The sequence below is a fragment of the Chrysemys picta genome, chromosome 9, assembly GCF_011386835.1.
Source record: "Chrysemys picta bellii isolate R12L10 chromosome 9, ASM1138683v2, whole genome shotgun sequence".
In the NCBI taxonomy this organism is placed as follows: domain Eukaryota; kingdom Metazoa; phylum Chordata; order Testudines; family Emydidae; genus Chrysemys; species Chrysemys picta.
The window spans coordinates 5,235,895-5,257,452 of NC_088799.1; the positions used below are offsets into that span (position 1 = coordinate 5,235,895).

General features: G+C 45.6%; 1 protein-coding gene across 3 annotated transcripts in view; it reads left to right on the forward strand.

The window, feature by feature from the left end:
* Positions 1-17,366, forward strand: part of TFRC (transferrin receptor) — a 34,298-nt gene extending 16,932 nt beyond the window's left edge. For all 3 annotated transcript variants that reach the window (XM_065557553.1, XM_065557554.1, XM_024110303.3), the window contains exons 7-19: positions 1,084-1,206; positions 3,399-3,494; positions 3,805-3,944; positions 4,507-4,676; positions 7,499-7,618; positions 9,489-9,574; positions 9,703-9,766; positions 10,129-10,196; positions 10,284-10,348; positions 10,872-10,953; positions 12,428-12,652; positions 13,413-13,553; positions 14,105-17,366. In XM_065557553.1, coding sequence (XP_065413625.1) covers positions 1,084-1,206; positions 3,399-3,494; positions 3,805-3,944; positions 4,507-4,676; positions 7,499-7,618; positions 9,489-9,574; positions 9,703-9,766; positions 10,129-10,196; positions 10,284-10,348; positions 10,872-10,953; positions 12,428-12,652; positions 13,413-13,553; positions 14,105-14,347 — 1,623 coding nt within the window. In that variant the 3' untranslated portion in view covers positions 14,348-17,366. The remainder of the gene's footprint in view (positions 1-1,083; positions 1,207-3,398; positions 3,495-3,804; positions 3,945-4,506; positions 4,677-7,498; positions 7,619-9,488; positions 9,575-9,702; positions 9,767-10,128; positions 10,197-10,283; positions 10,349-10,871; positions 10,954-12,427; positions 12,653-13,412; positions 13,554-14,104) is intronic.
* The last annotated feature ends 4,192 nt before the right edge of the window (positions 17,367-21,558 follow it).

Here is a 21,558-nt window from a genome sequence, read left to right on the forward strand (position 1 = left end):
CAGTTCATCTCCCTTGTGGACAAGTCACTGACTAGGACTGAGACTTGAACTGTCATTGGCTCCTTAATACGTCTAAAGTGTCTGTCTAGCTTTCACCCCTGAGGCACAGGACTACTGCTTCACTTACAGCCAAGCAGAGCTGGATATGGTGGTTTGGAGTAAAACCACAGGATATTGGGCAGAACAACTCTGCAGAATAGCAAGAGGTAGTCCCTCCTGAGGCTTACCACTGAGGACATGGCCCAAGTATTTCCAAGCTCCGGCCCATGAAGCAAGACTGCTCTAAGTCAGAACTCAAACTTGCATCACACCCACATTTAGTAAAGCAAACTAACTCAGGTCCCTGATTTCACATTTATTAACAGTTGTAAATATGCTTAGCTTATCTCCAAGATGAGCATGTTTAAACTCTCTTGTCCCACTTATGGTAAGTGCCCTGCAACTCCCCTTGTGGGAGTAGAGGGATTTCCATCACCAAGGCCTGAAGTAGCTGGTGGCTGCTTCCCTCCTAGAGTTCCTAGCTAGGGCCCATCCAGGAGTCCTTCAAGAACCATCATAAAAAGGTAAGACTGGAAGGGCCCTCAAGAGGTCATCTGGTCAAGTCCCCCTGAGCTGAGGCAGGATCAAATACCTAGACCATCCCCTGACAGGCTTGTCCAATCTCTTGACTCCCAATGATGGGATGCCCCAACCTCCCTTGGAAGCCTATTCCAGCACTTAACTATGTACCTTACTTTTCCTAATATCTAAACTAACTAAATCTCTCTTGCTGCCTATTAAGCCTATTACTATTGTCCTACTTTCACCGAAGGTGATCAATTGTTCTGCAGCTAACAGGGGGAACCTCTGCCCAGAAAGCTGGTGTCCTAACAGCTGGGAGTTGCTACAGCTTGAACCTAGATAATTTTTGCTGCTGAATGCATGAGACTTGGTTGAAGCTAGGACATCCAAGTTGCTGCATGAGTTTAAATTTCTCATTGCACTTCCTGTAAATAAAACCAGTGGTCCAGGCCCCATAGCTTTAGATAGATCTGGTGAGTTATCCATGACTGCTACAGCTACATCCATCTTACTTTGTTCCAGGGTAAACTAGTCTATGCTAACTATGGCCAGGCAGAGGACTTCCAGGAACTAAATAAAATGGATATCCCTGTAAATGGATCTGTGGTCCTTGTCAGAGCTGGGAAAATTTCTTTTGCTGAGAAGGTAAGTAACCGCTCTTGGCTCCTATTCTGAATAGTGTGGTCATAGATCACGTAGCTAATTTACAACACTTTTATATTTAGAACTGTATCTTCAGGTTAGTCAGATCAGCCTTTAGTTTTAGCCCAGAGGTATTTGAGTGCTGCAGGGGTGGGGAGAGGAGGGGTGTACCTCTTGATGTTAATGGGCCTGGCAAAAATTGTTCATGCTGCCATGACTTATGGCCCATAGTTGAGGGAAGGAGTAGCCTGTTTCAGTTACTGTGCAAGAGAATAGTGAGGACTGAAGTCTCTTTACTTTGGGGGGGCCCAAGTAGGCAAACTGGTCACTAGGTAAGTGCTGAACACTCTGGAGTTCTTCTAGGTGGGGCTGGTAGCATTGCCTATAAAGACTGAGTGACCCTTTCATAAGAACAGCTACACTGGGTCAGATCAATGGTCCATCTAGCCCAATAGCCTGTCTTCTGATAGTGGCCAATACCAGATACTTCAGAGGGCATGAACAGGGCAACTATCAAATGATCCATCCCTTATCTAGTCCCAGCATCTTAACAGGAAGAGGATTTCCAGGGTCTTGTAATGCCAGAAGACCCTGTTTTAGTGGCTTACAGCTTAGTCCAAACAGTTGAAGTTTGGCAGAAACTTTCCATGCCACTTGTGTCTCAGGTGACTTGGACAACTGCAGCCATTCATGAGAGACCAGTGAAACACTTTACCCATGGGAAAGAAACTGACCTCTTTGAGAAATTCTAGTGTCTCCATGTTTAAGAGCAGGACCTTAAAATTTGACAGGAAGGTGGCCTTTGGTCAGTGTGCCTTTTGCCATCCCCCTGCAGAAGCTGACCAAGCTTGAGCCATTAAGCCATTGGAAAAACTCTTGCACATGTGCCATAGAATCTCACTAGACCCTCACAGCTAAATGGGCCAAAGATTCTGTCCATGCTGGTATGCTCCAGTCTTGGGCTGAGTAGGGCTCATGGCAATAGCAGATCTGAGCTGCTCCAGGCACCAGAACAGAGTAGAGGAGCCAGTCTCTTTGGGGCTCCCAGCACATCACCCCACATTGGCTCCAGGCAGCATAGGAAAGGCAGCTGCCTCTGAAATGGAGAGAGGAAAAGCACTGGACTGGATTGGGATGGGTGGAGCTGAGTAGCCAGAGAAGGAACCTGGGACTGAGTGGTCACTGGCCAAGCTAGATAAGGGAGTGGGGAAGGAAGTAATGGGATCAGGAGCCAGAGGTGGGGAAGAGACCAGACAAGGAAGGGCAGGGGCCATAGGCTAGGGGAGAAATGGATGGTCTGCCCACTCAGCACTCCAAGGCTGCCCTTGTAACCTTCATTTTGCCCCATGTATGCATGTAATTATACTACCATAATGACCCTATACTATATTTTCCATTGGACACTACACCATAGTGTGCACAGGATGGATAGTACTTAATTAATGAGCAACTAGTCACTCCTTAACTTATACTATATACTATGCAAACCTTGCTCTGAAGGTGGAATTATTTACACATGGGCTTTTCTGTGGCACTCATCTGTATAGTGCTTCTGTAAATTCCCCACCAGGCTCTGTGTGAGCACCCAGAAAAATAAAACCAGCAGTGACCACTCATGAAAAGACTGGGTTAAATGATGTGCCCAGCATCACACAGGAACTCTGGCAGAGGCAGGGATAGAATCCAATTTTCCATGCCACTCAACTTACATAAGTAACTTGCATAAGAACAGCCATACTGGGGAAGACCAAAGGTATCACTTCCTTTCCTGTAATCCCCTGCATACATCCAAACTTCTGCAAAAAATGAAACCAGGAGTCCTATATTGGACAAGTCTCCTTCAGTACACATAACCCTGCTTCATCTCAGCCTAGATATTCTCTGTACACTGAGGCAGCATAGTCTTGAATTATGCTATATGTGAAGATGTATGGACAAGAGGTTACAGTTAAAGGTGCACAAGCAACCTTGATTCTGTCCTTTAGAGCAGTGCTTCTCAAGCTCTGTGGGGGACCAGCAACTTTTTTCCAATGTGCCAGGGACTGGTGCCATATTATCCTATTTGACATTCTTATGAGGAAACTCGCCGTGGACCAGCACCTGTCCATGGACCACCACTTTGAGAAGCACTGCTTTAGAGTCATTATGTAACATAGCTCACTCTTCCGCTTAATCAACTTCACCCTCTCTTCCAGGTTGCTAATGCCGAAGGCTTAAATGCAGTAGGTGTCTTGATATACCCTGATCCTGCTGATTACAAACTCCAGAATAATGAGGTTCTCTTTGGACATGTAAGTAGTGCTGGTGAACATTGGTTGGCTTCCCTCTAGAAGATGCAGAGGAGTACTGCTTAGCATGCTTGCCTAGAGAACAAACATGCTGTCTCTTGCATAAGTGGAGAATTGTCTCTAGAGGCATTATGTGAACTTGACCATAATGGTTCCTTGATACAGGGCCATAGTGATAAAGCACAGCTGTAACTTTGCAAATACAAGAATACCAGTAGTGTGGGTATAGCCAGATAGACCTCTAGCACCTCACTCTTACAGACCTTAAAAACCACTATATGTATCTTGCATGTAACACATCCTTCATTGACAGGCTCATCTAGGAACAGGTGACCCTTTTACCCCTGGCTTCCCTTCATTCAACCACACTCAGTTCCCACCAGCTAAATCTTCGGGACTCCCAGGCATTCCTGTCCAAACAATCTCCAGTGCTGATGCAGCCAACTTGTTCAGGTAATATTGCCTACAGGGGTTTTACCAAGGGTCAGTAGTACAATTGGATCCCTATGAGTAATCAATGAAATTGCTATGAGTCCTTAGAGGACAGGAGGGGAGCTCTGCTTATAACAATGTATATGAGGTCTAGCTTGTACAGTTAGCTGCAGATTCATCATCAGTATAGGACTCCCAAATTCTTGACTGTTTCATCAAATGGAGTCTTGTATCCATCAGTTATTCCTAATTTAATATAAAAATTGGCCTATAGCATTGCTTAAATGCAGGCTTTAAACAAATGATGTGAAAATTGTGGTATGCTTCACCTCAGTCTGAGGTTTGGAATTCCCCAGTATTACACCATGCAGTGCACTCTTAATCCAGCATGCTGCTGGCTAAAATCAGGAACTAGTCTTGCCATTGTCAAATTCCCACCCAGTGGAAAGGCATTGGTCAGTAAGAGGTTAAACCTTGCCAACAAACAACTCTACAACTCCATAGTAAGGCTCTGAATGATATGCTTAAAGGTGACAATGAAGTAAAAGTATTTGATATTTGAATACTTTTTTTTCCCCCCCAGAAAAATGAATGGAGAAGTTGCCCCTAAAGAGTGGAGAGGTAACCTCTTGGTTTACAAAATGAGGTCACAGAACACTGATGGAACCAAAGTGACACTTGAAGTAAACAATCAAATGGTAGAGAGAAAAATTCATAACATCTTTGGCGTTATCCAGGGTTTTGATGAACCAGGTAAAAAAGCTTTGCTAATAAAATCTTATTGACTAGGCTGGCCTCATTTAGAAGCTTGTTTAGCCTGTAACTGGCATAACAGGCTGGAGGAGTCCTGGACTAAACTTCTTTGTCTTAGTGTTGAATAAGTAAAGTTATGTAACCTGTCCTCATGACATGGAAGTCTTCAAGTAAATAGCTACTTTCTCTTACTAGGCCACTGGATAACAGGCAAAACAAATAACACAGTTGCATAGAAAATCAAAGGGGTAAATGTGGGAGAACTAATTGCTTACTCCCTCATGAGTGGTGTACAGGCTACTTCCTGAATTGGCCTGCCTCTTAATGACACTGGCCCAAGTTCTCTAGCTAAATGGGCTTGCACCTAGTAGTAATCTGGTTAAACTTGCCCATTGTCTACACACACTTGAACCAATCCAACAAAGGATTTAAAACCAATGTAGACAAACCAGTGCATGTTCTGGCTTATGGTTTAGGCCCTGTTCATAACCAGTCTACCAGACCTGAGCACTTTATAGTGTCTAAAGACCCATCAGGATCTGAGCCTCCCTCTTCCAAGTACTGTAAATACACACAAGACTACTTGCTCCAAAGCACTTGTGAGACTGATCTCAGACAACCCTGAGAGTCTCCAAGACATGCTCAGTATCACCAGCCAGGCTGCCAACTGGATGGGACTCCATCTCAATGCTAGGAAATGCACATCCCTGCATATCAATGGCAGCAGTAGGGACTCAGGCCAGGCGACACCATCTCAGGTCCAGAGCAAACCCATGATCTTCCTTGGCAGGCAAGCCTACCAACATCTCAGCACAGCCACAGGTTTCCACATTTAGCTGACACCTGAGGATATCATCACGGAGATCCTACAGAATGTGGCCAGGATCAATTCCTTCCTACTGGCACCATGGCAGAAGATCAACACCTTGAATACTTTTCTGATTTCCCCATATCATTCATCCTGAGGGGATCTGCCATGGCAAAGGTACCTCTGAACAAGGCAAACACCATCAGGCAGCTAGTGAAGTGGATGTTGCTTTCCCCAGAGAGCTAGCAATGAACTGGGTGGGTGTGTGTGTATGTATCTCACAGGCAGGGTGGTGCCAACATCCCTCATGTGGGTGATCTGTGCCATGTTGCAGCGATCAGTCATGCCTTCTGATGTGCCTGGATGCCATAGTGAGGAATATATCCTGCAGAGCACTCTGCTGTCATCAAGGAGTGACTTGCCAGGACCCCCTCCAACCAAGACATTGCCACCTACCTGAGCAGCTCACTGGAAGGGAAATTTGGAAGAGACAGACTTTTTGCTTTGTTCTGGACATGTGCCAACAACATACATAACAGGAGAAGCAGGTCAGCTGCCACTGGACATGGTGCAAGGAACACCGTGAGCTGGGAATCCTGGTGCCACAGGTGAAGCATGCAGAGCACAGTCATCACTCCAAAGCTAGAATCCTGCTGGAGAGGACCTGAAGGATGCAATCAGCTGCCAATACAGGGGGGAGAGGGGGAAATCTGAAACAAAAGCCAGGGCATGGTATTCGAGGTGATGTGCCAGTGGGACACCAGCAACCATTTCCTCCTTGGGGGCAGCTTCACCTTGGTTTTTGCCAACTGGAGGTTCATCCACAGGGCCCAGCTCAACTGCATTCCACTGAACAGAACCATGGGAATGGGACACCATGCAGGAAGCACAGCTATGCCAATGAGCAGCTATCCTATGTAGCTGCAAGCCCCATTCTGGACCCTAGAAGCTGTAGTGTAACACCATCCCACCACCCATAGTGAAGGTGGACATGAACACCACCATCCCTGGAACAACAAGGGCCAGAAGAAGATGGTGGCCATCATAGTGCCCTTTGAGAACAGGACCCTGGCTGCCTGCTCCACCCATGCTCAAAAGATGGAGCAATACACCCCTCTGGCCAAACCCTTGAGAGCTAAGGGTTACCAGGTTCAGGCACATGCACTGATTATCAAAGCCTTGGGCACATGGGACCCCAGTAATGAGCAAGTAAGAACGCAGAATTGGTCAGTGCTACACTCCGCTGGTGCAGCAACTCATTGTGTCAGAAGCTGTCAGCTGATGGGACATCTACATAGATGTCCCTGGGACATCCTCAATACCAGAGGGATGAGCTGGAGTGCTGATCAGCACAGTGGGGAAAGTAACTGATATAATCCCCAAGGGAAATTTTCTAAACCGGCAACTGACCTTAAATTCTCAATTACTGAGGGACAATTTTCACTCGCTGCTATACTTGTTTTCCCCAACCAACTCTAACTTTTAATGAGTGATGTACCCAAATACTTGGATGCTACTACTGAACTGTAGTGAACTTATTCACCTAATTTTGGGTTATTGCTGATTATGTGCTATATGTATCTTACAACTTTGCATTTGTAGATAATCTAAGCACTGTACCCACATGTAAAGATTTTTCTTAACCTGTGTAATTTTTTTAACCTTCACTTTAACAATTGTTAAAGTGAACCAGAACTAGCATGCATTGATGGAAAAGAGTTTAGTTGACTTAAATCCTACAAGGAACCTCCAAATATCTTCCACTATTGTACACTTGGCACTGAGCTGAATTGCTTTTCAGACATGATCAGAGACTGTTTCAAGAATGGCCCTAATGCTGAGCTAGTGAAGTTGCTTCTTAAAATTCAGTCTCTCTAAAAGTTGCATGCCGCTTTCCTACTAGCGATACGTGGAAGAGTAAACACTTTGGCAAGTGTGTTTGCCAAAATGTTTTGGTTCTACCTGCTTTCTGAAATAGTAAGGCTGCATCTCATTGCTCTTGCCCTCTTTGCAGATCAGTATGTTGTGATTGGAGCCCAACGAGATTCCTGGGGTCCTGGAGCAGCGAAAGCTGGTGTGGGATCCATCATGCTGCTGGAGCTTGCCCGTGCAATTTCTTCTATGGTAAAAACAGGTAAACAATGAAACGCTTAATTAAGCCAAAGTACATTTTCTGCTGTAAAAGGAACAGATGCAAGCCAATCAGTCCTGCTTGGTTGTTCAGAACATGCTTCCTAATTGCTAGGATTCACTAGTAAGCAAAATGCTCCTGAAGAATCTCTCCCTTCATTTAATCTAGCTAAGCTGTTTCCTCACCACTTTGGGCTCTGCCACAACTTCATCCAAGTGGCGCTTGGATAAGGCAGAGTTGGAGTTGCCAGTTGAACTGACAACTAAGCTCCTCCTCTACCAAACAACTTCATCCTGCCAAGGTTTTCTGTGGGGTTTGTCTTAGGTGGGGGAAAAGGTAGAATTCAGCTGCTTGCTTTTAGTCAGTTTGTCAAGGGTTCCCAAACTGGGGGCTGGGACCCCTCAGGGGGTGATGTATTACATGGGGGGGCAGAGGGTTGTGAATTGTCAGCCTCTACTCCAAACCCCACTTTGTCTCACATTTTGTAATGGTGTTAAATATCGTGTTTTAACATAGGGGCAGGGGGGTTGCACTTTTATTTTTATTTATATATATATATAATATAAAAAAGGGGCAGGGGTTGTGAAAGGGGTCACCAGTACAAAAGTTTGAGAACCACTGGTTTAGGTTCTTTCAAAGCTGATCTGCTGGTAAGAACTCTTCTATAGCAATGGCAGCTTTACTTTGTCTCAATCCTATCAAAGCATGCCTCTTCTCCTGGAAGTGCTAGCTACTACAATCATAGTACCTAGGTGCCCCAGTCATGGACCAGGCCTTTGTACCAGGTGCAGTACAAAGACCCCAAATTCTTTGGCATAGGGCAGAGTAAGACACGGTGGCAAATTGACAGTACTGGAAAACAATTACACTGTTGGCTAGCATAATAGGCTGTGATCTCAGCACAACAGCAGCCTAGCTAAGTGTGTTTGGCTGTCACAGCAAGAACTTCACTGAGTAATCTTACAAATTAAGGTGCATCAAACCTTAGATTGCTTAACTTTTAAACCATTTTGGTGGAAGACTTTTCAAATGTTCATGTACAAATAGCATTTATTGAACTTGCATTTTGGCTATTTGATTGACATATGTACATGGCAGTACCTACCATGATATAAATGGAAATAAGGCATAAATCTGTAGCAGTGGGGGGTAATAACCGTTGGAACAGTTTACCAAGGGTCATGGTGGAGTCTCAGTAACTTTTTTTAAAGTCAAGATTGGATGTTCTTGAATTAGAACCTCCTTTTTTTTAGAAGGAATTACCTTGAAATTCTCTCCTGTTACACAGGAGATCAGACTAGATCACAATGGTCCCTTCTGGCCTTGGAATCTGAGAATGTGTTGGGCACTCCTCAGGTAGTCAAGAAGGAATAACCTGTGCTCCTGGGGGCTGATGACCGACTGGGGCATTTGGGGGGGGGGGGGGGGGGGGAACTATTCAGTGCCAAATGTAGTCCAATTGAAAGTGACCTGAGGTAACTTGTATGAATGACTTGGTTAAAGAGGCTTTAACCTCCAGGTAAAACTGACAGCAATTAGGTGTCAAGTTTGGATTAAAAACATGTGGATCTCAAAGACCTCTATACAGTCAAAGGACTTGAAAAAATAAGACCTCTGCTTTGTTCCTTCTGTTATAAGGACCCTCTTCAAGATAACTTGGATGGATTGTTGCTCTCTTCTTTCAAAGGCACAATCTAGACCTGTTGGTCCTACATCTATAATTCAGCTAAAGGCCTGCAGCCCTGGTATCTGGGGAACTTTTATTACAAGTACACTGCAAACTACTATTCTGCATCTCACTTGTTCTGTTAAGGTAATGGGGCCCTGATCTCCACTCTTTTTTTTTTTTTTTTTTTTCTTTCCTTATTTAAAGGTGGCTATAAGCCCAGAAGAAGCATTGTCTTTGCCAGCTGGAGCGCAGGAGAATTTGGAGCTGTTGGTGCCACTGAGTGGTTGGAGGTAACTAATCTTGGTTTGCTCACTGATGCCTTTTACCTAATCCAAGCATACCTCTTCTGTCTTGAACTATAGTAAAAGCAGTGTTACTAAGTTACTGCCTATTAACAGGCATTGTTCTCCCATTTTAGGGTTATTCTGCTACACTACACACCAAAGCCTTTGCATACATCAATCTGGATGCTGCAGTTGTAGGTAACTATTGCTCTGTGTTCAGCAAATCTACAAAACTCTAAAATTAGAACTGGTCAAAAACAGGCGAGCTTGGTAAGCTGTCACTCTTCCAGCGTGAAGTTCTAAAAGGACAAGGCTAAATTGGGTTTTTTTTTTTTTGTTTTTTTTCAAAGTAGCTACCAGTGCCCAATAACTGGAATAGCAGGTAGATCAGATGCTCTGGATTAATTCTGCTAATGTACCATATTGTCTTACAGTCATTACTGCTGCTAAACCGCTGAAAATAGAAATAGCACTAAAGAAACCACCATGCAACTTTATTCCTATAATTCTTGTACTTGTATTGGCAACATGTTCCAAACCTTTAACTTTTACCATCACAGGTTCAAACCACTTCAGGATTTCTGCCAGCCCAATGCTGTACAAAGTCATGGAGCAGACTCTGATGGGGGTGAGTCCTAGTCTCTCTGGGCTAGTCTAAACCATGATCCAGGTATACAGGAAAGTGCTTGGACAATAACTTTGCACCTTATTGCAGGTGAAGCATCCAGTAAATGGGAGAAGTCTGTATGACAACGTTGGTTCTGACTGGGCCAAAAAAGTGTAAGTCTCCTACTCTTCTTCCTTTAAACAGTAACTTTAAAAAGCTCTTGTATCTGGAGCAACAGAGCTAACTTAACTTCTCTGAACCCAAATGATCTCCTCAAACCCCCATATAGGAATAAATCAACTGACTAGGCAGTCACTCTAGCTTTAGTTCTAAATTTGTTGCTACTCTGTTCAAATCTTGAACCACAGCAAACCATTAGGACAACCTCCCACCCATTATGATTTAATTCCCATGTCGATGGTGCAATAGTTTAGTACGCAACTTGGTTTGGAACACTGCATGTTCAAACTAGATCACATCTCCAATCTAGCTTTCCAGCTGTTCCAAGAACCATCTTCTAGGAGATGCTGGTGTTCATGGGACTGCAGAAACTGGCTTCCTAGAGCTCCACTTCCATTACAGGAATCACCTGGCCAGGTGTGGCCATCTATTCTTAGCTTCAAGCATCAGTTATTGCAAACATTAGATTGGGTAACCTACAGTTCTGAGTAACAATGCCAATATTTCTCATTGCAGTGTTCCCTTTCGTATGGATAATGCAGCCTTCCCTTTTCTAGCATATGCAGGAATCCCAGCCATTTCATTCAGTTTCTATGATGTAAGTCACTTTGTACTTGTTGTAAACAATCTCTGCCAAATGGAGTAGGAATGTAAATACAAGTTAAGCTTCCTTGCAACAGTAAACTTGTGATAGGTTTGTGACTCTCCTGATCTAGCTAGTTGGAAGAACTAAAGCTGCTCTACTGATAAGATGAAACCAGATCAAGCACCAGTGCTAATGACTTCTTCCATCTAGTGGTTTATCATCACTGACATCACAGTGGATTAGAATCTGCTAAAGAGCAACTCCTGGCAGATTGCACTGCTCCTGGGGCTGTGGGTTTCTTACCACCTCCTGGACTGATGTGGAAGCTGAACTCAACAGTGGAGGGTAAACTGTAACCTCGGGGCAGCACAGCTGTAGGGTTATACTATCCTATTTCAGTACTCCCTTCTAGCCAGTGAATGCCATCTCTTGTATGAGCAGCTTCCTAGTTCTTTAATGGAAGGCAAGATCAGACTGTTAAAAGTATGCAGGTGGCCCAAAGTAGTTACTTCTAAACTAGATACCTGTCTATGGCTCTCATCCAAACACTTCCTCAACTACTCAAGACTTAAATTCTTACTCTTCCTTCAGCCATTGGTTCACACAGTAAGACTAAATCATGGTGAACTAAACAGAATTCTGCATGGCTTGCCTGCATTCCAGACCCTGCTTATCTACTTTCCTGTGTATGTAGATATGAAGCCTGTGTATTGATGTGAGTTTCTAAACAAATCTACACATTCCTTTTGAATGGAGCTAGAATTCCTGTTTCCCCGATGTCCCATGTTTTGTTCTCTGTAGAATTAATAGCACTGTAACACACTAACTACCCACCTGTTCTACATACTACAGGCATAACTAAAAGTTTAGCTGAGCAGAGAAGTCAAATGTGAGCTTTGAGAACAGTAAGCTCTACCAAGTTAAACATCTTCAACTTTTGACACCTGCATTAACGCTTCTGCAAATATTTGATCATGTGGTTTGCTGGAACTCTCGTGATATTGTTTGAGTGGATACTTATGCAAGAAGTTATATCTGCAGAGTCCAAATGGCTTTCTGCAAGTATTCTTGCCAGTGGAACTTGTGTATTCCTTCCTTCCTTTGCAGAAAGCCACCAAGGGGTGTAAGGGCTGACATCTGAGTTTGTTGCGCTGCAGTGCTGTGGAGTATTAGCAGGTCACCAGTAACCTGGGGAACATTGGCAAAGCAGCTTGCTGCCCACGTCCACTCAAAGTGGTGGTGCTGGCATGCATACAAGTAACACTTCCCTATCCCTCAGCTTGGCCTTCTATAGGGCAGAATGAGTGAGTGCTTGCCAGAGGTGCCAAATATAGTTCAGCATGGGAGGGAAGAGAAGGGACTGCAGATAGACAGACCTGATAGTACTGCTTACAGTACAGCCAAGGACTAGGGTAAAACTCCGAAACACACCTACTCAAAACTAGGGTTAGGTGTAAGAACTGAGTGCAAATGCTTTGTCTTGCAGGATGAGGAAGGGTATCCTTTCTTGGGCACCAAGCAGGACAGTTGGCGCAATCTTGCCTTATCTGTCACTCATCTGGAGGAGTTGTTTCGGACTGCTACAGAAGTGGCTGGCCAGATGGCTATTAAGATGACACATGATCACCAATTTTACCTGGACTATGAGCAATACAACCAGGAATTGCTCAAGTTCATAATGAAGATTAGTCCATATAAACAAGAGATAAAAGTAAGTTTTACCTTCCTAACTAAACTAATCTTAAGGTTATGTTTTTTTCACTAACCCTAAACACTGAAATCTGCCAGTCTTAACCCTAGCTCATCAGTGGGGATGAGGGTATCCTTGTCCATCCAATTCCTGGGACTACCAACAAGAGCCCCAGTGTGGTGACTGGCAAAATGAGCCAACTATCAGATGCTGGACAGAGGTGCTGTTAGCTACCAGTGAAGATGGGTAGCCTGTATTCAACTCCCAAATCTCCCTTTTGATCTTGAAATGAAATAGCCAGCTGGAGATCTAAGAGCACCCAACAAATAGCATTAGCAGTGGTGCACGTTCACATGCCCAGACTGAATATCCCATCTGGATGGGCTCTTCTAAAAGGGCCTCTGAAGGTATAGCTGAAGTTAAAAACTTCTTGAGCAATGTTCAGCCTAAGGGTACCAGTAACTCAGGCTATGCCTACAGTTCAGTTTTTCAGCGGTGTGAATAGATCTCCCTCTGCATGACAAGTTACACCAACATACGCACTGGTGTGGACAGCACTAAGCTTGCAGGAGAGCTCCTGCAGCTCACGGGGTTGGCGCAGTAACGCTGCTGGGAGTGCACTGCTGGCCACTTAGCGTAGCTATGCCACTGAACTCTAGTGTAGCTGTGCCCTCAGTCTTTCAAAATGGTCTCTGCTAAGATTTTTACCAACTCCGATTCCCAACCCTGTCCCTGATAAATCAGGAGTAAAATTACTAACTCTAGCTCCTCTCCCTACCAGGGAATGAATCTGACCCTTCAGTGGCTGTATTCTGCCCGTGGAGACTTCAGTCGAGCTACAGATGCACTGACAAGAGACTTCAAAAACACTGACCTTAACAACAGGCTCCTCTGCCACATGATAAATGACCGCATCATGAAAGTAAGTCTTCTGAGCTTGGTTACAAGAGTTGATGATTGGGCTCCTTTAAAAGGATTTTGATATTGCCCAATATCAAATAGAATGAGCATTCATGAAGGGTTCTGGTGGATATTTGGACTTGAGTCCACTGGATTTATACCTAGTGACTGGTGGACTAGCTGATGTATTCTACCTGCAGCCACATCTCCTTAAGAGGCAGAGCTGTTTTCCTAGATCAGGGCCTGCACTTGCAAAGTGGTCATCACTTCATGCCTTACTACAGTTGTTGGATTAGGAAATGCCTATCTGGCCCCATGTGGCTGCCCTGGTAAATCCTTAATTCACTTCCCCTTGAAACATGTCTAGGTGTTAATAGCTTTTGCATGGCTGTTCTGCCACTGTTCGCTAACACTAAAGAAGCCACTAGGAGAGGCTGTTGAAACCAGTTCTGAATTTTTCCAGCTCCTAGATAATCTATGGCTTCTGGCCCCTTCACCACTTGTCTCAGTTCTTGGCTACTGGACTGAATTCCTGATGTCAGTGCAATTCTAAACTTGACATTTCCTCTTAAGGTGGAGTACCATTTCCTTTCTCCATACGTCTCTCCAAAGGATACTCCTCTACGTCATATCTTCTTTGGCTCTGGTTCCCACACTCTGTCAGCTTTGCTGGATCACTTGAGCCTCCGGAAGAGCAACCCAAGTGCCTTTAACCCAGACCTGTTCAAGAACCAACTGGCTCTGGCAACCTGGACTATTCAGGGTGCTGCTAATGCCTTATCTGGTGACATTTGGAACATAGACAATGAGTTTTAAATGCGTTAACCTTGATGCTGGGGTGCAGAAACAGGGAACCCCACTCTTCCTCAATGACACTGAGTAAACATTTACACTAAATCTATTGACAGTATTTGGAAACCTACATTTTGGTCAAGTAAACTTCAAATTTGACTTTGATCAGGAAACATCACAAGCAGCTGTTTAAGCAGGGATTTCAGTCTATCCCCACTAAACCTGCATCTCCCTCAGAACAAGAGGGTCTTCTGATTACAGTAATAATCTCACTAAAAACACTACTGCTTGTGGTGCTGCCTTTCTATTATGCTTGAACAAACAGGTCAGACTGATTAAAGCTAAGACATAGTCTACTCAAATCTAACTTCTGATCTAAAACGAAATTGGTACCTTTGAGTGGGGAGGTACAGTTAAACTCAGGTAGACAATGTTGGCTTTCCCTTTTGAGGTCAGTCTTAAAGTTAGTGAAGGCAGAAGATCGCCTTCATAACCGTTTATGGGGAAATTCATAAGTGCTTCCAGCCTCCCTTCTGGGGCCATGAAGACACCTTGACCTCAAGTAAAAAAGCTGGGTTTTTTTTCCACACAGTAGTCGCTCTTAGCTGCTGAAATAGTCAGGAAGTTCTGAAGTGTCTAGCTACCCTAATACGTTGAGTTACCATGTGAATGAACATACTGGCTTCCTGGGAAGAGGTGACTTAGACTAAACCCCTTACAGAAACTTGCCTCACAAAGGGGAGGTGAAATCCAGAGATTGATTTGTGTCCTGGCAGTCTTTCAGCTAAAACAGGCCACATGGTAACCAATAACTTTGGATGGCTACAGCTGACACTTCAGACCCTGTTGCTGTGAGGCCTTTCATGAAATCAAGAGTCTTTACTTGCCAAATTTTTTGTTTGGCAAAGTAAGTTGGGCAACTCAAGGAAGGCTCTCATTTGGCACTGAGATATTTATTTGTATTTATTTATCAGTGACAGAGTTCACTATAAATGGTGGTTTTTTTATAGAAGATAATTATCGGAAGCAGTGCCTTCCATAATTATGACAGTTATACTGTCGTTTTTGAATAAAAGCAGCATCTGCTATTACAATCGAACATGATACTGGAATTTTGCATTCAAATTTTAAAAGGAAGCAATGGTCCATGAAACTTAAATCTAGTAGAAAATTACCAATTCGGCTTTCCATAGTTTTCAGACATGGAAAACACATGGAGATCCTGAGTAAGCATTTAATCTGGTACTAAAAGTGCTCCTTTCTAAAGTGACTCCTGAAAACCCCAAAATTTTGAGATGCAAACAAATTAAAAATCACTGCAATTAAGCTTCCCGTGGACTTACTGCCTAGCCCTGAGGTGAGGCTTCTCTTCCCCTGCTTCAGTTGATGACCTCTGTAGCTTATACAGGGAATGCAGCTCCGTAACCTGCTTTAGGCCTTGATTAATGCAAGAAAAGCACCTCTGAGCTTGGCAGGTAAGACCTTTCAGTTAACCTTTAAGGATGCATGAATTGGGTTAACCATAGCCCTGGCTCCACCCTTGCTAAGCCTAGGGTGTTGTACACAAATGCAGACTTGTACCTCTAAGATCAGGCAGCAATTCAATCACATGGCAGCTTTGCTGCAAAATTTCCAGTACCTTATGTATCATGAAAACCTAACTCATTATCGGGAGCAGTGTCTCCCATAATGTATAAAGAACAAGGTAGTTTTTGCCTACCAAGGTGTTATATCGGAGGCAGTGATCTCCATATGTTGCACTAAGGGTGTACGTAATTATCGGGAACAGTGTTTCCCATAATTTTCTTATGCTTATCATGCAATGACATCTACAGAGCTTGATGGTTAGTATCTAACATGTATCCTCAAATTCCTGCAGTTCTAGTTCCACTTTCCTGTGTGTTGCAGATGCAAATGCTAGTGTGTATTATGCATGGGAATTTTTTTAAACCCACTCTGTAGGTTAAACTGTTTCAAGTTGTTGTGCTGTAATCTCTGTAGGTACGTGACTGGGTCTGACTATTTAGCAAATACTAGAATAGTAAGGTGGTTCAATTTATCTTAGAAAGGTGAAGGGAATTGACTATAAAGGCTTGAGGAATTGCTAAGGAGAACATATGGTAGTGGAGTTGTCAAAATCCAGCGTGTAGTGGGCTACATTCAGTCTCATTATGGTATGTCTAAGCCAGTACAATTGGATTTTGTACTTGTTAACATCAACCTAACTAGCAACTAGTCAATTCAGCAGACAGCAAGACTCTAGGGGTCCCATCTGCTCCCTAATCAAAGACTAAGTAGACTTCCTTGTTCCTTCAAATATGTTAGTACTTCACTGGTAAGTTCCTGGAGCCTATTTAGGTTCTATTAAATGCTGCTGTCTCTAGCAGCAGCCAAAAAGCATATCCTACTAAAGCGCTCACCCTGCCCCATTACAACAGGGTGCTGGTCTGAGCCCCCAGTGTGGGCCACTTGCGTACAACTGGGTTTAGACTCCTGGTGCCTGTGCTGGAGCTGACTCTGCAGAGAACTTAGACCAGACCTGTTTAGTGGCAGCTCAGGGATGGGGGAGAGTCGCTATTGCCATTTGAGGCTAAAATAAGCCCTTGAGACTTCATTAATGAGCTCTGGAGTAGCTTGGTCCTGGCCATCATGAAAGACAGAGCTACATTCAAGTGCATACACTAAAATCTTCTGCTCTGATGGCATCAGCAGCAACCTTGATACTACTTACAAGGAGGTGACCATGTGGCACGCAAACAAGTGATAGGACAAAGTCTCAATCCTGTTCGACTGAAACTCATGTGCTTGGAAGTTGTTGCCACAGCACTTGCATGCATCTTGAATTAGATTCTGTAAACTTTCCCTGCTACTAAGCATATGAATAAGACAAATTCTGTCCTGTAGCTAGATGAGTCATAACTGATTACTACAGGTTCCGTTCATACTTTCTTGCTCTTGTACTGAAATTTGACTTTGGGATGGGATATTAATTTGTTTTGTTCCTGCATTACCTGCTGTCTCATTAAATAAAACTTGAAGCTTCCATACTGTGTCTCTCATCCGTGACTGTAAAATACTGACCACTGCTCCTCCAGCCACGTAAGACTCCTAATAATCCACCTAAAGCACTGTTTATAGCAGTTAAGTGTCCTTTGCTTTGCAGAGTGATGGCTTCTAAACAATGCCATGTGTCTAGTGGTATAAGGGCTCCAAATTCCCAAGCTACTGTCATGAAATACCTCCCCTCACCATCCAAACACCTATGGCTATTGGATGATCTCACTGACACATTGCTCTTTTGATTGGTTCACATGTGGGCTTGGTGGCTGTGACATTGTCTGGGAGGCTCTGCCAAGAACTGACCTCCTTCCAACTACTTAGCTCTAGCTACTCTCAACCCCCTGGCTCTTCCATCCATGGGCGGTTTATGGGCACCTGAGTAATTGGCCCAGTTCACCTCCCTTCAAAGCTATTGCTTCAGTATCTGCAGATGGAAGCAGAGGTCGCTGCAGGAGTTACTCCGTGTTTGAGGCTTTCTGAGTGTTCTTTGTAAAGGCAACAAGCCCAGGACGTAGCCTGGCATACCATGGGCAGTAAGGTGGGTGAAACACACCACGGGCAGCCTTAGATTCTGAATCACTCTTTGTTCTAGGCATCAATGCACTGGACCTTGCACACCAGGGCTGCAGTTCCACCCCAATGCTATAGGTGGGGCAGTTACCTGCCCAGGATCAGACCTCAAAGGCAGGCAGCCTCACCTGCCCTCCACCCTCACTGCTGGACATGAACAATAGGCTGCTACCTTCTCTTCTCTCTCTCCCCCCCCCCCCCCCCCCCCCCCCCCCCCCCCATATGAGAGCATGTAGTCATGATTCTGGAGTCTAATCTACTGATTGACATAGTTGAACAGCTGTGGCCAAACTCCCCAGCTTGTAAAATCCCATATGTGGATGGAGATAAAAGCTAGAAACAGGATTTCCTGGGCCAGGAATACATTTCAACAGGTGGGGATTCTATAGAGGAAAATTTCATTCCTTCCAGACTACAGCTGTTCTCATGTCACCTGCCTAGAGCAGAATATTTAGGTTAAAACCTTTGTGCCACTCACCATGTCCCTGTACTGATGTGAGTAGTGGAATCACTCACTGGGTGTCAACTGTTCTGATGCTCCTGGGAGTGTCTGGGACCTGGCAAACAACCACCTGGCAGGCAGGGGTTTGACCCATTAAGTAAACCAGCTGGAGACAGGATACTGGAGACAGTTGAGGGTCTCACCCACCTCCTCCCAACTAACATGGTAAATGGGCTGTGTGAGAAAGGAGGATAGTTAACGGCTGCTGACAGAGTCCAGTGTCTGCACAAAGGGCAGCAGACTCTGTGGAAGGAACATGTGCTCCAGGAAGTGGCTGGTAGCTTGTGACACAGGCTCACCCTGGCCCAGAGCTGTGGTAGGTTTTGTTTCTGGCTTACTTCCCTACCCCAGTCCAATGGCTTTTGTGTCTGAATTCCCACCTCCTCTACAGAGTATCAGGCAGGCTTCTAGCTTGCTGTTGGGATGGGAGGAGGCAGTGGAAATATTGGGGCAGGGGGGCCTGATCCATGTTTCTGCCCCTGGATACTGCATGCATGGGCATGGGAGGGTGGGGGGATGGAAGTGAGAGTGGGACCCGGAGCAGCTGCTGTGGTGCTGGGGTACAGGTAGGACTAGCTCTCCCCATGTGGCACTTGCTGGCTGTCCATAGCTGGGCTGGTAAACAGAGATGAAGATTGGTACTTCCCTGCCATGACAGACTGGCGTGGCCCCAGGGCACAATGGAGAGGGCCTGGGCCTCCCCTTGGCCCTAAACACCCTCTGTGGTGCAGGGAGAAGTCCTGGATAGTCCAGGTCTCTGGTGGCAGGGGAGGGGAAAAATCCTGCCTGGTCCTGGAAGCTGTCAGCAACCAGTACAGCCTGGACTCTGCAGGAGTGGCAGCAGCTCCTCTGGGGGCCACAGCTGTGACTATGGCAGGGACCTGCCATGGCTTCACTCCCCTGGTTCTATCTGGTCACATTCCCTCACTAGCCAGCTCTGGCGCTAGAGCTGTTGGCCAAGACACAACAGTATCAACCTTCAGCTCAGCCTGAGTCCAGGCCGGCCTGGGGACTTGCCCGACGGTGGGTGCCACCACCTGCACCAAGAAGCTGTGGCTTGCTTATCCCTGTTTTGGCCAGGGGAGCCTGACAGGAGCAAGGTTACTAGGTTCCCCCTATTCTCTCCTAGGCCCCATGAAACATCCTGCTGCCATGTCATTCCAGGATACCCAATTCTCTCCTTTGTCAAGGTCATTTGGAATTCTCATCCTGCCCTCCAAACTGCTTGCAACCCCTCCCAGCTTGGTGTGATGTGCAAATTCTAGAAGTGTGCTCTTCACTCTTCTTATCCTTGTCTCTAATGAAAATATTGAACAGTACCAGACTGAGGGCTGATTCCTGTGGGACCCCACTAGCTACATCCTTCCTGGCTAACCAAATCATTGGTAACTACTTTGTGTGCGGGCTTTCAGCCAGCTGTTTGCCCGCCTCACAGTAATTTCATCTAGGCCACATTTCCATAGTTCACTTACAAGCATGTCAGATGGGACTGTCAACAGCCTTACTAAAATCAATAGTGTATCTTAAGACAGGAGGCAGTGACCCCACGAATTGGGAAGCGTTGGTTGCAGTGGCGTTGCATCGTACATCAAGCCGCGGCCTGTTTTGAAGAGACTCACCTTGCTGAAGAGGCTGAGAAAGGGCAGAGGAGGAAGGAAAGGGTACGACATCCCAGCCAGCAGCTGTGCTTTCTCCAAGCAACCACTTGTCGGGTGTGGAAAAACCCGGAGAGCACAGATTGGGCTCCTCAGACATCTTAAGTCCAACTGCGAGGTAGCGCCTGTGGGGATAGACCCCTCCACAACAAGCACCTTCTTGCCTGAGACCAGGGTGGTGGTCAGATCCACTTAATCATCCTGCAGCGATGCCTCCACGCCTCCCCCCACGGATCAGATCTCCTGACGCACAGCTCAGGCCCCATGAGCTACCGCAGGCTCATAGCTCAAGCTTCAGGGCCGGGCTCCTCGATGGGTCTAGAATTGGACTCTTCGGCTGAAGTCCAATCTGTACTTATGAACAGTAGGAAGCCTTCCGCGTGCAAAGCTTACCTGCAGAGTTGGCAGCGTCTCCCTTCCTGGTGCTCCTGCCACTGTCTGCTGCTGAAGCTCCTTTCTCGAGGAGCATCAGTTACCCGTTGGAATCGAAGACACAGGGACTATCCATGAGCTCTGTTAAAGTACACCTGGTAGCTACGGCCTTCCATTCGCCTATCGAAGCCCTTCCGGCCTTTGCTCATCCTCCCACATCCAGATTCCTTAAGGGCTTATCTCATTTGTTTTCTTCTATTTGGAACCCACACCTTCATGGGCCTTCAAACTGGTCCTCAATGCCTGAAGAAACTCCCTTTTTGAGCTTATGGACACCTGTTTGTTCCTTCATCTCTCCCTTAAGACTTCATTCCTGGTAGCTAGCACCTTGGCCAGAAGGGTGGGAGAACTCAGAGCTCATGGCCAGTCCACCAATGTTACGTTCTACTGTGACGTGGTCATGCTGCGCCCCCATCCTCAATTTCTATCAAAGATCTTGTCAGATTTCCATATCAGTCAGGATACCTATTTGCTGGGAGTCTTTTTTCCCAACTCTCACTCCTCGAGAGAAGTGGCTGGCCTCCTCGCCTTGGGCATTAGGCGGGTGCTCATCTTCTATCTGGACAGGGCAAGAACCAGTAGGGCTTCCCATAGCCAGTTTGTATTCTTTGCGGAAAGAAGGAAGGGCCAATTGATTTCCACGCAGAGCCTATCAAAGTAGGTATCTGGTTGCAGCCCAGCCTGCTATAAAGCCACCAGGCCACATCTCCCTCCCCCAGTGACGGTCCACTCCACCAGGGCTCTGTCCAGTTCTATAGAACCTCCTTACGGACGTTCCCATAGTGGAAATGTGCAGAGCTGCAACCTGGTGTTCAGTTCGCATATTTGCCAAATGCGATCTGACCCATGTGCAAGCTGGATGCAAACTCTGGCGGTGCTGGCCTCCCAACTGCCTTCGATCAACCTCTTCAGTGCCCGTCTCCATGCTGAGTAACTGCTTGGCAGTCCCCTACCGTGGAGCACCCATGGGGACGTAGATCCGAAGGAGAGGCTACTTACCTGTACAATAACTTGAG